At 42.8% G+C, this 17,251-nt stretch overlaps 1 protein-coding gene across 2 annotated transcripts in view; it reads left to right on the forward strand.

Moving 5' to 3' along the window:
• ALDH5A1 (aldehyde dehydrogenase 5 family, member A1) overlaps positions 1–5,817 on the forward strand; it is a 33,850-nt gene extending 28,033 nt beyond the window's left edge. For both annotated transcript variants that reach the window (XM_011998176.1, XM_011998177.1), the window contains exons 9-10: positions 2,743–2,801; positions 4,339–5,817. In XM_011998176.1, coding sequence (XP_011853566.1) covers positions 2,743–2,801; positions 4,339–4,544 — 265 coding nt within the window. In that variant the 3' untranslated portion in view covers positions 4,545–5,817. The remainder of the gene's footprint in view (positions 1–2,742; positions 2,802–4,338) is intronic.
• Positions 5,818–17,251: the final 11,434 nt, after the last annotated feature.

Consider the following 17,251-nt stretch of genomic DNA (forward strand, 5'->3'; position numbering starts at 1 on the left):
TTTTATATTTTTAGTAGAGAAAGGGTTTCACCATGTTGGCCAGGCTGGCCTCGAACTCCTGGCCTCAAATGATCCAACTGCCTCAGCCTCCCAAAGTGCCGGGATTACAGGTGTGAGTCACCATGCCTGGCCTCTATCTACTTTTATCCAGGGTTGTTGCCAAGAAATCTGATTCTTGCTTCTTTGAAAGGCATCTAGTTTTTCTCTTTAGAAACATTTAGAATTTCTCTTGATCTTTGATGTTCTTAAATTTTACTATCTGGTGTGGCACACAGTGAGGTTTTTCAGTTGAGGTCCGAATATCTTTATTATGGTTTTTTGTTTTGTTTTGGTTTTTTTGTTTGTTTGTTTGTTTTTAGATGGAGTCTCGCTCTCTCACCCAAGCTGGTGTGCAGTGGTGCAATCCCAGCTCAGTGTAACCTCTGCTTCCTGGGTTCAAGTGATTCTCCTGTCTCAGCCTCCTGAGTGGCTGGGATTACAGGCGCCCACCACCAGGCCCTGCTAATTTTCATGTTTTTAGTAGAGACGGGGTTTCACCATGTTGGCCAGGATGGTCTCAAACTCCTGACCTCACGTGATCCACCCGCCTCAGCATCCCAAAGGGCTGGGATTACAGACATGAACCACCGTGCCTGGCTCATGAATATCTAACAGGTTTGTTTAGGCCTGGGAAATTTTGGGTCATTATTTCTCCAGATATTCTTCTCCCTTTCATGTATCCTTTTCTAGCTTTCCAAGAAGTCTATTATTGTGATACTTCTACTTCTGTGCCCTATTTATCTTATCTCTTCATTCCATCTCTTCATTCCTGGTGCCTTCTGCGAGTCCCTCCCCTCATGTGCCAGCATATTAATGCATTCTTCAGATACACTCATTCTGGCTTCCACCCCACCCACCAAGATCTTTATCTCAACAATTGTTTTTGCCATCCCTGATATCTCCAGTGGGTTCCTCCCCATAACTGATTCTTCCTGCTTCATTAATCTCCCTTACTTTGCTGTGGCTATTTATCCTTTTTAAAAAAAATTTTTATTCTCTTCCACCACAGGTTGTGCTGTTTTATCTTCTTAGTCTTGGAGCTCCTCAGATGTCTTGTAATTTTCCCTGTGATCTTTAACTCCTTGCACCATTGGCAGCATTGGCTTATAATATCTCCCGTGGGTTGTGGTAAAAAGCTTAGGCCTTGGTTTGTGCTCCTTCTCATACATTTGGAGGGCAAAGGGTTGAGCCTCGCGGAGGGCGCCTCTAGTGTTGAAATCCAGTCTCGGTGCCACTTCCCCACCCCAAGCATCCTTTCCCCTGGGGTATTTTGCAGTTCCCTCTGTTGGAATAGGTTGGGGAGAAGAGGGTGCTGGTGTTGCCGCTGCCTGCACTTGTTTCCCACGGCCGGTGTACCTGCTGGGCACGAGCCCTGGCTCACTGTCCCAAGCCAGCCCTGCCGCTTTTCTACCTGTAGCAATGTCCCATTGATCCAGGGACCCAGGTTTGTAGGCAGCATCACCTGGAACTCACAGGTGTGGAGGGAGATGCACAGCCCTGCCCTTGCCCCGCCCACCCCTGCATGGGTGGTCTCGAGCTCACTCTCACTTGAGGCCATCATTCTCCCCCAGGATCCAACCAATTTATTGGTCTCTAGAAATGTCTTGCATTTTTTGGTGCTAGTTGCCGATTGAGATTTTGTTGTTATTGTTGTTGGTTTTGACTATGATTCACTTTCTCTCTCCTCTGGTATGTCCAGCTTTGGGTTCACAGAGACAGCTGGCAGTTGGTGCTGTCTGTACCATCTTATCCAGGACCAGAAATCTTTCTTCTTATGTACTTCACTGGCCTTGTTACATCTTGCTTATGAAGTTTATTTTTATTCCACTATTGGGGAAATGGACCACTTGAAGAACATCCATCTTCTTTGTTTTAATAAAAACTTTTTACATGAAATGTGAACTGGACATTTTCACAGGAAATCAAAGGGAGGCATTGGTTGGGAATGCAGTTTGGAGTTGACTACGGTGTAGCTCTAAACTTTGCTACTTCATACCTGTGTACCTTTGGACAAGTTGACTTTTCTGAGCTGGCTCTGCCTAGTCCCCCTTTACAAGCCCTGCAGAAAGACAGCTGGTTCCAACCGCTGGTAGATCTCTGAATTTAGAAATTGGGGTGCTTAGAACTTTTTGCCCCAGTTACAATTCTGGAACAACAGAAAAATACCACTGACATCTTATTCCTGAAATACAATTTTAAAGAGATGTCCTGGGCTTTGGTGCATTCCTTCATTTCAGAGAGGAGGAGACTCCAAGCATCATGCCATTGTTAAGCAGTGGTGGAGAACACATTAGAACCTGGCCCCAACCCCTTCTGAACGTTTTCTTTCTGCTACATCAGGCTGGCTTCTAAAGTAGTTGTTATTAGTGTTATATATTCTCAGTGGGTACCAAGAACAGTAATCCTTTTTTTTAAGGAATTTTGTTTGATGTTCTGGATATGCCACAGTTCCCTACATGTTGGTCTGCTTTTTTCTTGCTCTCTTAGGAAAGATGAAGCCAGTATTGATTTGAGCATGCTAGCCTTGATCGCTGAGTTATCTCGGGTAATGGTGCTGCTTTCTTCTGCAATCTGTTCTTGGATCTCTTTGCAAAACTCTGATTTACTCCTTGTGATTATTTGGGAAACAAATCAGAAGAAAAGAAAACTGGTTTCCTTTCCTCTCCCCCTTACATATTTTATGACCTATCTTACCTCTGGCAGGTTCGATACAGAGGAGGAGGCTATAGCAATCGCTAACGCCACTGACGTTGGGTTAGCAGGTAGGTGTTTGTCCTTGTTCAATACCAGTCATAATCATTTTTCTCCAGCTCATGCCAGGTTTACCTTTTAAACATCACCCTGGGTTATGAGACAGAAACTTCAATGAGGTATGTGTTTTGTTTCTTTCCAAGTGGCGGAATGGATTTGGATTTGTGCAAGGACATGTTCTTTCGCCTTGTCCCCATGATACACATTTGGGAGCTCTCTAATTACAGCTGTGGGGCAGGGAGAGCTGCAGGCAGAAGAGAAGGTGCACATTATTCTGCTTTTCTAGGTGGAGAACTGCACACATCTCAAAGTCCCACGTTCTCAGAGGCTTAACCCCCAGAAATTCCAAGTGATTTTTTGTTCACTTTTGCCTGGCTCCCGTAAGCCTGAACAGATTTTGGTATGTCCAGCTTTGGGTTCACAGAGACAGCTGGCAGTTGGTGCTGTCTGTACCATCTTATCCAGGACCAGAAATCTTTCTTCTTATGTACTTCACTGACCTTGTTACATCTTGCTTATGAAGTTTATTTTTATTCCACTATTGGGGAAATGGACCACTTTTATTTTATTCCACTATTGGGGAAATGGAACAGATGAGGAAGGGCATCAGCAAGGAGCGTCAGGGACAATGAAAGGAGTGAAGATGGTGCGTGCAGAGGTGCCTCACTGATGGCTACCATTCCTTTAGTTTGGAGATGGTCCAGGTGACCACCGTATGTACTCTATAACCCTGAGAAAATTATGTAATAGCATCCACAGCAAATGAAGTACTGCAGAAGATACAAAGACATGTAAGATACCACTATAACTGTATAGAAGCTTCCCCTCTAGCTGTAAGAGAACTATTTATATGAAGAGGAATGATAAGCATGCTATGGGGTCCCTTAGAGTTATCATAAAGCTGGAGTAAGATGTGTGCATGAGGACTTTTATAACACTGAGTTCACCATTTGTCTCTTCCTTCTCGATGGGGTGATGGTGGAGGAAGACGTACCCTGAACTAGGTCATAAATGATGGACAGAATTCTGGTTGTGCAGAAATTGGAGGAGAGAGATGCTGGGCAGAGGGTACCAAGGGAGTTCAGAAACAAAGTAAGAAAGGGTGAAGAGAATTTGACTGACAGGTTTGGAGAGGATGGTTGGTGATTGGAGTAATGGAAGGTGAAGCCAGAAATGTTGATTGAAACTACTTGGGGGGAAGAGGGTGTTGAATACCCACTAAGGATTTTAACCTTATTTTACAATCAGGAGTAATCAAAAGGCTTGGGCAAAAGTGTCATGTGGAAATCTAACAGGTGTGCAGGGTGGGTTGAATAGTAGAAAACAGGAAGAGGGTCTCGATAGGAGATAGTGAGAGTAGATTTGAAGCAAGAGGTGATTTTCAAAGGTTTTGAGATGAAAAAGTGGACAAGACCAACCTGGGACTTTACGTGGGAGCAGGGAAGACTCCAGGCCCAAGTGACTGGACAAAAAGTCATCAGTGGTGCCCTCATCTTTAGACAGGATGTCTTTAATGACTTGTCTAAATGCCTTTTATCCCTATGACAGGTTATTTTTACTCTCAAGACCCAGCCCAGATCTGGAGAGTGGCAGAGCAGCTGGAAGTGGGCATGGTTGGCGTCAACGAAGGATTGATTTCCTCCGTGGAGTGCCCTTTTGGTGGAGTGAAGCAGTCTGGCCTTGGGCGAGAGGGGTCCAAGTATGGCATTGATGAGTATCTGGAACTCAAGTATGTGTGTTATGGGGGCTTGTAGGATTCTTTGGTTCTTTAAAAAAAGTTAAAAGGAGACTTACCTACATATATAGGTACATGCCATCCATTATTTTAAATAAACTAATAGGTTTTCAGAATTGTGAATTTTTCAAAACTCATCCAGTCCTCGTAATCTTAAACAGATGCAAATCCTACCCCTGCCCTTAACCTAACTAGGGACCAATATATGCCACATGCCTGTGACTGCAGACTCCCGGAGAACCAGCACTGGGTTTACAGAATGAGGCCCTGGCTCCCCACCGCAGCCCCGACTGCCTCAGAGCAGGCACAGCACGAGGCAGGCCCAGCCCCTTGGGCTGTCACAAAGACTTGATCACTGCCCAGGCAGTGACACAACCATCCCCAACGTCGCTACAGAACATGGACCCAGAGCACCTTGAAGGAGACCCTTGACTGTGACTGGCAGGCAGGTGAGGGGCACAGCACCCCTCCCCGGCATCTGCCAGCTCGGCACTGAAGGCACCGAATGTGCTTCTAGAGGTGTTGCGGCAGAGGTTTGAGTGAACCCTCTTTCAAAGACAATAAATAGCACAGAATTGTCTGTGCTTCTGTGAGGCATGAAGAAGCACCTCTTCCTATTCCTGAACCATTTTTTAATTGACATCTTTATTGTCCTAAATTTACCGCTTAAAGAATTCTATTTTCATTTCTGTCCTGTTCACCACTTTGTTTCGTTTCCTTGAGGAAATGAGCTGAAGTGTAAAGCAAAGAATAGCAGAAGCAGCTTGGTAGGATGGAAGGCACGCAGTGGCGTGGCCTGGCTCCTTCCCCAAGTGGCCTTGTTGCCTTGTTGCCCTGGGTGTGTGTTGAGCACCTCCCATCCCATGCATACAGTGGAGATACCATACAGGCCTTACTTAGCTCCCTGCGATATTGTGAGCCAGAGAGAAAGTAAAAGCACTTCACAAAAAAATGAAAATTCTAAGGACATACAAGAGCCACTGTTACGAGCAGCACTGCCCAGCCCTTCCTTGCCTACTGTCAGTGGCTTTGCCAAGATGGGAGGAGGCCAATGCCAACTTGCCCACCCACCTGAGCCTGAGTAAGTGGCTGTCACCTGCAGCCTGTTCTTTCTGTCCTAGTGTGGTGCTGCTTCCTTACCTCCAAAAGAGCAAAAGCACTTTCACCACAGTCAGCCCAAAAGGGAAAGAATTTCTGTAATTGCCAATCCACTTTGTAGAAGAGGCATGAGCCCTTGAATTTCAGGCACCTTTTATCTAATAAGAGTTTTTATAGCTCATCATTCAAATAACACACACACAAAAAAGCCCCTATGACGGGCATTGCCTCTCACTTTGAAAGAAAGACTCTGTAATCTTAAACAGATGCAAATCCAATTAGGCGGCCAAGTAGGTGGAGATGAAGCACCTTCCTTTCCCCATCTCTCTCTGTGTAGACTCCACTTACATCTTGTGGTTATTCTGGGTTGTGGAAGGAAAATGTGAATGAAAGTAATGCTAGATGCAATTCCTCCTGAACCCCACCTAGGATGTAACATCCCTCATTGAGCCACTGGGAAGCTATGGTTGAGTAACTAAAGGTCTGGCAAGTCCCTGTGCACACAGGAAACTGCCTAGCATCTGGCCTGGGGTGTACTAGCCACATCCCCAAGGTCTCAAGGAGAAGGAAGAGCTGAAATTCTTCCTAGTGACACTGCCCTGGCCCTGTCAAGAATCACATACTCAGCATTTTGGCAGTTAATGTCTGCTCTTTATTTGTATAGTTTTTAGGTGGTTTTATATAACATTTTAATTACTTATGATTTAGATATATCCATTCTTTTTCTATTAAGAATATAAATGCTCCAACATTATTTTTTATAACTGGATTACCAATGCTGAGAAATGTGCAGGAATACTTCTAAATAAATTTTTAACATTGTAAGCCAGTAGATTCTTTGGCTGGGTGGCACGTTTTGAGTCTTCTTGCATATTTGACTCATGGGTTCATAAATTGAGGCCAGAGACTCATTGTATATCCTTGATCGATTTTCTAATTAAAGGAAATAGCTTATTGTTTAGTAAAATGGTCATTGGTTGTGGGAAGAAAGAGAAGTGTTTTTAACTGAACATTTTTATTTTTAAATAAAGTAGCCATATGTAATGGGATTTTAAAAATATATACATTTTACAACACAGAGTAGAAAAGGACCATTAGATCAGGGGTTGGCAAACTATGGCCCACGAACCAAACCTGGCCTGGCACCTGTTTTTATGTAACCCGTGAACTAAGAATGGTTTATATGTTTTCAAACGATTGGGCAGAAAATCAAAAGAAGAACAATATTTCATGGCACCTGAAAATTCTATGAAATTCAGATTTCAGTGTCCATAAATAAAATGTTATTAGAGCATAGCCACACCCATTCATTTATGATATGGTCTGGGACTGCTTTCTTGGCAGAGTTGAAGAGTCGGGACAGGGACAGTATAGCCTGCAAAATTTTAGGCTACTTTATAGCCTAAAGTATTTACTACTTGTCTCCTTAAAGAAAAAGTTCGCCAGCTCCTGATCTAGACCAAGAGGGAGATATTGACATTACTTGCATTTATCAGGCATTATTGCATTTTACTGAACACCTCCTGTGAAGAAAGTACTTTTCCAGCATTGCTACCATGAGTTCTCAGCAGGAACTTCCCAGCGATGATAATGTAGATGAAATTAGGCATATGACAAGATTCTATTGGCCTTGAAAAAACAGTTCTCCTTGAACTTCCTCCAGCTATGCAGGGATTCTCATTAAAGAGCTGATCTGCATCTGTTCATGCATTTTAGTAGCTTTTAAATATGATTTTATGTGAAGTGCCATTTCTTTATTCTACTAAAGAGACACAGCAGAAATAAAGATCAGAAGCAAATGTAAGCAAATCTGTTTTATTGTTAACTTCAATTAGGAACTTGAAATTGTGCCACATGACTTTTTCCTCTAAAAACTGGATCCTAGTGTTTTAATTACCTATATGCAGCTATTTTAAATAGCATTTTACTTGAATGATATTTATGTTGTCATTGTTTCATGCTGTACTTTGTGGGATAAAACTTGGGTATGAGTGTGCTAAGGAATTTATAAAGTTTTGCTTTTTTAAAACGTGGACATAACTCGTTTTTCTAGTTTTTGACAATTGTGTGTTTCAGTGTCTAGTCTGCAGACAGAGCTGTGTGTGCAATTAATAAATGCTGAACAAACAAAATTTCCTCTCCCTGTGTTAAGGTGTCTGGTTGTGCTTTTCCCCCCCCCTGCTTGGTGATCTTTTGAGTTTTTATTGGATGATATTAGACCAGTTCGCATTTGTGTAAATAGCACTCCCTCCCCAGAGAGCCGTAATCAGTGAGTGTCTTGGGGCAGGAGCCAGCATGTGAAATGATGTACCCTAGAACCCAGAGAAGGGCTTGTCCATGGTACGTGCTCATAGAATGTTTGCTAAGCTGAACTGAGAATTTACCTGGTTTGCAGGAGTGGCGGTCACAGAAAGAGGTATGGGCTAGCCGTCACACATTGGCCTCCCTCTCTCTCCTACACGCCCCACTGATATAATTTCCTGGGCTCAAACAAGCTGCTCACCTCTGCCTCCCGAGTAGCTGGGACCACAGGCACGTGCCACCACACCCAGTTAATTTTTCTTTCATTTTTTGGAAGTTAGGGTCTCACTGTATTGCCCAGACTGGTCTCAAACTCCTGGGTTCAAGCCACCCTCCCGCCTCAGCCTCCCAAAATGCTAGGATTATGGGAGTGCAACCAGTAGCCAGCCCTCACCATAATTTAGAACACAGACAACACCCCTGCCCAGGGGTTTAGTGGACATGAGTGTTTTTGCAAATGTCGTCTCACATTATACAATCACGTATTGCTCAACAACAGAGATATGTTCTGAGAAATGCATCATTAGGCAATTTCGTCCTTGTTCGAACATCATAGCGTACTTACACAAACCTGGATGATACCGCCTCCTACACAGCTGGGCGATATGGTCTAGCCTGTTGCTCCTAGGGTTACAGACTTGCACAGCACGTTACTGTGTTGAATACCGTAGGCAGTTGTAAGACAATGGCAAGTATTTATGTATATAAACATTAAAAAGGTACAGTAAAAATCGAGTATAAAAGATTTAAAAACTACACTTGTATAAGGCACTTACCATGAATGCAGCTTGCAGAACTGGAAGCTGAGTCAGTGAGTGAGTGGTGAGTGAACGTGAAGGCCTAGGACATTCCCTGCACACTACTATAGACTTTACAAACACTCTACACTTAGGCTACACTAAATTTTTAAATAATATTTTTCTTTCTTCAATAATAAATTACCCTTAGCTTACTATAACTTTTTACTATATAAATTTAAAAAAATTTTTAACTTTTTGACTCTTTTGTGATCACACTTAGCTTAAAGCACAAACTAATTGTACAATTGTATAAAAATATATTCTTTCTTTATATCCTTGTTCCACAAACTTCTTTGTATTTTAAATTTTTTTAAAACTTTTTTGTTAAAAACTAAGACACAATTACACACATTAGCCTAGGCCTACAAAGGGTCAGATTCATGGATATTTCTGTCTCCCATCTCCTCATCTTGCCCTGCTGGAAGGTCTTCAGGGGCAATAACACGCAGGGACAGCTGGGCCCAGTGGCTCACGGCTGTAATCCCAGCACTTCAGGAGTCTGGGGCAGGCAGATCGCTTGAGCCCAGGAATTTAAGACCAGCCTGGGCAACATGGTGAAACCCTGTCTCTACAAAAAATACAAAAATTAGCCAGGTATGGTGGCACATACCTGTCATCTCAGCTACTCAGGAGGCTGAGGCGGGAGGATCACTTGAGCCCGGGAAGTCAAGGCTGCAGTGAGCCGTGACTGCACCACTGCACTCCAGCCTGGGTGACAAGGTGAGACCCTGACTCAAAAAAAAAAAAAAAAAAATGCATGGAGCTAGGATAACAAGGCGCTAGGAGTCTTCTTCTGGAACACTTCCTGAAGGACCTACCTGAGGTTCTTACGAGTTGTCATGCATCAGAAATATGTCCATGGTAGTTGGCTTGCTTTCCTTTTTCATCATAGATTTGCTTGTAAGCAGATAATGCACAAAGAACATTCGTCTCTGTTAATGAAACCCTTTTGGTGTTGAGGGGCCCATGTTTTCAAAATTTTTAAGGCACTGACTGAGGTCTGCAAAAACTTCTCAACTCTTCACTGTGCATTTTCATGGCGATTCTTTTTCTTCTGCAGTTTTTTCTTCCTTGCCTCTTCTTCAGGTATGTGTTCCTGTTCCAGTTCCAACAACTCCTCATTAGTCAGTTCCTCAGGAACCACCCGTAGGAGCTCCTCAATGTCATCCTCTTCCACCCCCAGGTTAAAATTGTTTGCCGTCTCAACCACAGCCTTGTTGTTTTTTGCAACCTCCTTGTCCTTGGCAAATCCTTCGAAGTCACGGATGAGCCTCTTGAGTGTCTTCTTCCAGATGTCATTTATACATTCCTTGGTAACATCACCCCAAGCCCAAGCAAGGGTCCTGATGGAGTCATAGATGTAATCCTTTCAGAATTGTATCAGCGTCTTCTCTGTGTCTTCCTCTGTTGCGGTAATAACCTGAGCAAAGCTTCTCTTCCTCAGGCAGTGGGCCTCAAAACCTGCTATAACTCCTTGATCCATTGGTTGGTAGTCCTTAATCTCTTGTTTCAAGATCAGTCACTTGATGTGGCTGGCCTCTTACCGGCAACAATAGCCATGGATTTTGTATGCTCAGGGACCGTGATGAACAAAGCAGCACGAGATTAACTGAAGCACAAGAGAAAATAATGCAATCAAGAGGCACAGTAAACAAGACACGTTTATACTGCTGGGATAACCCAGTATTTCGTTTGTTTGGTTTTGTTTTTGAGACAGGGTCTCACTCTGTCATCTAGGCTGGAGTGCACCGGCACCATCAGGGCTCACTGCAGCCTTGACCTCCTGGGCTCAGAAGATCCTCCTACTCCAGCCTCTCGAGTAGCTGAGACTACAGGCATTTGTCACCACACCCAGCTAACTTTTAAACATGTTTTTTTATAGAGATGGGGTCTCACCATGTTGTCCAGGCTGGTCTCAAACTCCTGGTCTCAGGCAGTCCTCCAGCCTCAGCCTCCCAAAGTGCTGGGGTTATAGGAGTGGGCTGCTGCACCCCGCCACATATTGTTTTACAATAAATTGTTCTTAATAAGTAGAAGGAGTACACTGTAAAATAACAATGAAAAGTACAGTATAATAAATACATAAGCCAGTAGCATAGTCACTTATTAAGTATTATATACTGTATATAATTGTATGTGCTATACTGTTATACAACTGAGAATGCAGGTTTGTTTACACCAGCATCACCACAAACGTGAGTAATGCATTGAGCTGCATTGGACTTTTTGATGGCTATGACATCACTAGGTGACAGGAACTTTTCAGCTCCATTATCTCATGGGTCCATAAATCATATATGCAGTCCATCATTGACAGAAATGTCGCTATGCTAGGCATGACCATATAAGCCTATGTGCTCTCTTCCTGCTGCAATAAAGTCTCAGTCCTGTAACTCTGGGTTCATCACCTTTAGGAGAACAGAGGTGATAATACTCTCCATGTAGGCTTCAAATAAAGGAAGCTTTGCTGCTCGCTAATCTCAACTCAAAAAGAGAGGCTCTAGGGACCAATTAGTTGGAAAAATAGTGACTTTGTTTCTTTTTTTTTTTCCTTTCTTAACTTTGTTCCTGATTTTAATGGAAATGCTTATTTCACTGTTGATCATGTGGATCTGGCCTTCCTTCTCAACATCTTTTAACTTTTAATTTTGAAATAATTATAAATTCATAAGAAGTGGGAAAGATAATGCAGAGTCCCATGTACCCTTCACCCAGTGGTTCACTTATTACGTATGTAATATAATATCAAAACCAGGAAACTGATACCAGTGCAAAACTTAATCCAGGCCTTATTCCAATTTCACTCGTTTTTATGTGCACTCGTTTGTATGTGAGTGTTTGTATTGCTCTACCTAATTTGATCACATCAATAGTTAGATTTGTGTAGGCACCACCTGAATCAAGATACAGAACTGTTTCATCTCTACCTAGGAAATCCCTGGCAGTATCTCTTCATAACTGACTTTGAAGGTAACTTGGCAAGATTGGTAGCTTTTTTAAACTATCATTTCACTATAATATACATGCAAAAAGAAAAAGGATACATAATTGAATAAGTGAATCGCTCAGTGAATTCTCAGAAACAACACACTATGTAACCAGCACCCAGAGCAATGAAATACTACCAGCCGCTGCTTGTGGCCCCTTCTGGAATGACTGTTTTTCAGTGAAGTCACTGAGGCTGTAGGTCTCTCTTGAGGATTGAATGTTGGGAAACATCTCATTTTTCCTTTAAGATCAACAGGATAATACTTCACTTTGGGAACCTTTAAAATAAGAGTTTTATGCTAAATCTTAGGCTGATTAAGTTACCTCTGTATACTAGTTTGCTAGTGTTGCTGTAACAGAATACCAGACTGGGTGGCTTAAGCAACAGAAATGTATTTTTCTCAGCGTTCTGGATGCTAGAATACCGAAATCAAAGTGTCAGCAGGTTTGTTTTCTCCTGATGCCTCTCATCTTGGCTTGTAGATGGCCGCCTTCTTGCCATGTCCTCCCATGATCTTTCCTCTGTGCCTGTGTGCCCCAGATGTCTCTCTGCAGGTCCTAATCTCTTCTAATAAGAAAACCAGTCAATTGGATTAAGACCCACCTTAATGACCTCATTTTACTCATTTTAACTTAATCACCCCTTAAAAGGCTCTATCCCCAAATACATCTGAGGTACTGGGGGTTAGAGCTTCAACCTATGAATTTTGAAGTAATACAATTAATTTAGTTGGCCAGGTGCAGTGGCTCACACCTGTAATCCCAGCACTTCGGGAAGCCGAGGCCGGTGAATCATTTGAGGTCAGGAGTTCAAGACAAGCCTGGCCAACATGGTGAAACTCTGTCTCTACTAAAAATACAAAAATTAGCACGGCGTGGTGGTGGACGTCTGTAATCCCAGCTACCTGGGAAGCTGAGGCAGGAGAATCGCTTGAACTGGGGAGCAGAGGTTGTAGTGAGCTGAGATCACACCACTAAACTCCAGCCCGGGCAACAGAGTGAGGCTCCATCTCAAAACAAAACAAAACAAAACAAGAAATAAAATAATTTAGCTCACAACACTGAAAAAATATTTTTTAAAAATCCTTTATTTTCTAGCCAGTCATTGGTGGCTTATGCCTGTAGTCCCAACATTTTGGGAGGCTGAGGCGGGTGGGTCCTTTGAAGCCAGGAGTTCGAGACTAGCCTTGCCAACATGGTGAAACCCTGTCGCCACTAAAAATATAAAAAGTAGCCGAATGTGGTGACACACACATCTGTAATCCCAGCTACTCAGGAGGCTAAAGCACAAGAATCACTTGAACCCAGGAGGCGGAGGTTGCAGTAAATAAGATTGCACCACTGCACTCCAGCCTGGGTAACAGAGCAAGACTGTCTCTAAATAAATAAATAAATATTCCTTTAGTTTCAGTAATGGAAAGTCATCATTGTTGAAATTATAAAGATTTTGTTCCTTAGCCTCGTATTTGCTCTTTCAGTAAACTAATACAGAACTCTTACAGGATTGAAGATGATCCAGGAGCCACTTAATTAGTTTAACTACAATACCACTATTCCCATTCTCATACCTCAACAAGCATTTATCTCAGTAAAATTATGTGAACAAACATGAACTTGAAAGAGCCAATCCTTTAAGATGAATCCCCAGTGGTTAACTGGGCCTAAATTTAAAATAGACCTAAGTGGGACCTGGCACTGTAGCTCACACCAGTAATCCCAGCACTTTGGGAGGCAGAGGCAGGTGGATCACTTGAGCCCAGGAGTTTGAGACCAGCCTGGACAGCATAGTGAGATGCCCCCCCGCCCCCCACCACATCTCTACAAAAAATTAGCCCACACCTGAAGTCCCAACTACTCACGAAGCTGAGAGGCAGGAGGATCACTTGAGCCTGGGAGGTCCATGCTGCAGTGAGCCATGATGGTGCCACCGCACTCCAGCCTGGGCAGAGCAAGACCCTGTCTCAAACAAACAAAAAACACCTAAGTGAGCATTTGCTAATTAGATGTCACATACATGTTCTGAGTTCCCCGAAAAACCCACACCTTTGTTCAATCTGGGGACTCCAGAGCTCACCTGAACCAATCAATCAGAGCTCACCTGCCTTAACCAATCAGGACCTAGATGTATCAACCAACCAGGCATCCTCTGTATCAACCAACCAGAACTCAGCTACACTGACCAATCAGAACTAAGCAAGTTTCAATCCTTCCTTTACATGTGAACCTGATTGGAAACCTGGCTGGAATGTTGCTATAAATCCAGAACCCTTGCTTTGTTTTTTGAAACACATCTTTGTTTTACACAGAAGGCCGTATCTCTGTGATTTGGAAGCTGTTCACGGCAATAAAGTCTCTTTCCTTCAAATTCCTTTTCAGAGAACTTCTGTTCACAGTTGCTAATGGAGTGAGTTAAAACAGCCTGGAAAGGAAGGAACTACTTTTTGTTTGAGGGGAAAGCCCCATACAGTACTACTGTATATGAAACTCCAGAAAATTCAAGCTTATCTCTAGTGATTACCAGGGGAGAGGGGGATTACAAAGAGCCACGAGGAAACTTTTATGGGTAATTATGTTTATTCAACAGCTTGACTGGGGTCATGGTTTCACAGATGCGCACACACATCAAAGCATCAAATTGTACTATGTGCAGTTTGCTGTAAGTGAATTATACCTCAATCTGCCTTTTTTTTTTTTTTTTTCTGAGACAGCCTTGTTCTGTGACCTAGGCTGGAGTGCAGTGGCCCAGTCTCTGCTCACTGCAACCTCCATACCCAGGGCTCAAGCAATCCTCCCACCTCAGTCTCCTGAGTAGCTGGAACTACAGGCATGCGTCACAATGACCGGCTAAATTTTTTTGTGTGTGTTTTTTTGAGACAGGATTTGGCCATGTTGTCTAGACTGGTCTCGAACTCCTGGACTCAAGTGATCTACCCGCCTTGGCCTTCCAAAGTGCTGGGATTACAGACATGAGCTACCACGCCCGGCCCTCATTTTAAAAATGGCTTTATTACTGATAAGAGCTAGATTAGAGGATGTAGCGTTAAGTATACTCTCTCCAGAATCTAATCACCCCACCACACTGCGGGCCTTCTGGCACTAGGGACAGACTGCCTGTTAATAGCAGAGAACCACCCACGCAGAGGAAGGCGAGCTGACGGAGCATGCTCAGTTCTTCCCGAACACTTGTCTTCCCACAGGGAAAGAGCAGGGGATGTTAGTCCAGCCTTCTGCAAATTTTTTTCTTTCTGTAAAGCGCCAGATAGTAAATAGTGTAGGCTTTGCAGGTAACGTAAGAACAGCCATAGATAATACATAAATGAGTGAATGTGGATATGTTCCAATAAAACTTTATTTATGAACACAAATCTGAATTTCATATAGTTCACATGTTTCAATTTTTTTTTATTTTTAACCATTTGAAAACATGAGACCCGCTTTTCAGCTCATGGGGCATGCACACACAGGCTGCAGGCCACAGTTTGCTGACCCATACTCAAGGGAAATCCCTCTACACCCAAATATAAAGAAAACAAATTTCCCCCTAAAAATAAGCATTACAGAAAATACAGACACCTTTATTTAGATTAGTGCATATATTTAATAGTGTGATATTAGAAATACCTTGTCAACACATAGGGAAAAATAATACATTTTAAGCAATAAAACCAAGATTCAAACAGTCCATGATAGCTTTGTCACACAAAAACAATGGTAGTCACTCTCCTCCCGGTGCACAAAGCGTGGCATCACTGGCTTGTTGAGTGGTACATTTTCTTACCTCGCTGCATGTTTTTCACATAGTTCTTTAGTCATACACATGCTTAGCCCTGTAATGCCATGGGTATGAATCCTCCTTCATGGAATGTAAACCAGCTACTCAAATGTCTGTTATCCTGTGAGCCCTACAAACACCCACTCCCATATTCTATGGCCTGTTTTTCTCTGTCCAAAGCTCTTAGGGGGCTTTATCTCCCAAAGACCCTCAATGATAAGCAGTCCACCATGAAGAACGCTGGCTGGTCATTCCATCTCGTGCTTTGTTCTGATGAGAAACGGGGTAACAAGATAGGACCCACTTTCCGATCATTACTGTGCTGTTTGATTTCTCAGAGATTCAAGATCCTTCTGTGATGGAAGGATCAGAGAGGCCAGGCTGAGATGGCCAAGGACAGAAGAGGAGGAGGGGCAGGAGAAGTCCATTGCAAACTTAGAGGGTGGGTGTGATCCACAGGAGACTATACGGGCCATCTCTCCCTCTGTCCTTGGCTCTATGGACCCATTAAAAGGAATTCCTCTTAGTCCTGGGAACAGAACTTTCAGGTGGCCCAAAATTTCCACCAGAATTTGCCCTCCATCCATCAAGGCAGGAGTTCTTTGTGTAGTGGAAAGCAGAACACCACAGTTTTAAAAATTTGCTTTCAGTGCTTAGATCCACTACATCTTGGCCATGACCTCTGGCAAGCTACTTAACCTCTCTGGGCCTTCAGAGGGCTATCTGCAATATAAGAATAATAATATCTCCTCTTCAAGGTTGATTATAAGGATCAACTGAGTATGTAAAATGCATATGTTATGTACATAAAGCGGTAAATGTTCACTCCCTTCTTCCTCGTTATGCCCAACGACTTCACATTTGGGCTGCTGTCCCCTATGCCAGACATTCACATTTGCATGCAAAAAACCATAACCCTGGTCACTTGATAAGGCAGATTCTAGGCTTATGAAGCGCAATACTGGTTAAAAAAAAAAAAAAACATCACATTTTCCTTCTAACACTATAGACAGTATTGAATTGGCTAGTTATACAGAAAGTGTAGGCATAAGCAATTATTTTAAAAATAAAATGACACACTTTTCAGTTCTGCCTTTCCCCAGTAAATTACAATAAGTAAAAATAAGATGGTCCCATGAGGATGAATACTCCAGGAGATGACAAAAGCACCTAAAAGCTGAATTTTTTTTAGGAGCCCATGGGGAAGATTTTCTCTGGCACTCCTGCCCTGGTGGTTGAAATACCTTGCTTCTTAATCAGCAATGCAATCCTAGTTTTCCCATGTGTTACAAAAGCGTTGTGCAACAGGATATTGTTTAGGTGTGGTTACACTTGATACCACAACACTGGTTCTATCTCTCATTTTAATCTTCCCACAAAGAATGCCAAGGGCGCCACCAAGGCCCAGCTTCAGGACCAAGGGCGGATGGGGAACTACCCTGAACCAGTGAACGTAGCAGGCTGCAATTAACTCCAGTTAATTGCTCTGGAGTACTGCTTTGTGGGTGGGAATGTTTTAATTGTCTTTCATGTTTGAAATAAGATTTATTCGGTAGAAAAACTTAAATGTATTTTTAAACATAGGAAGTGAAGACATCTATGTCAAGTTATTTTGGAAAGTACCTGTCGGGGACCAGAGTATCATAACCACGCCATCCAAGTTAAGACTGACTATATTTCAGAGTTTTGGAATATATACACAATTGTCCTATCTATGGCAGTCCAAATGCACAGCCTACAGAACATAATAAACGTTTAATGAATTAA

This window comes from Mandrillus leucophaeus, unplaced genomic scaffold, assembly GCF_000951045.1.
Source record: "Mandrillus leucophaeus isolate KB7577 unplaced genomic scaffold, Mleu.le_1.0 Scaffold56, whole genome shotgun sequence".
NCBI classification, from domain to species: domain Eukaryota; kingdom Metazoa; phylum Chordata; class Mammalia; order Primates; family Cercopithecidae; genus Mandrillus; species Mandrillus leucophaeus.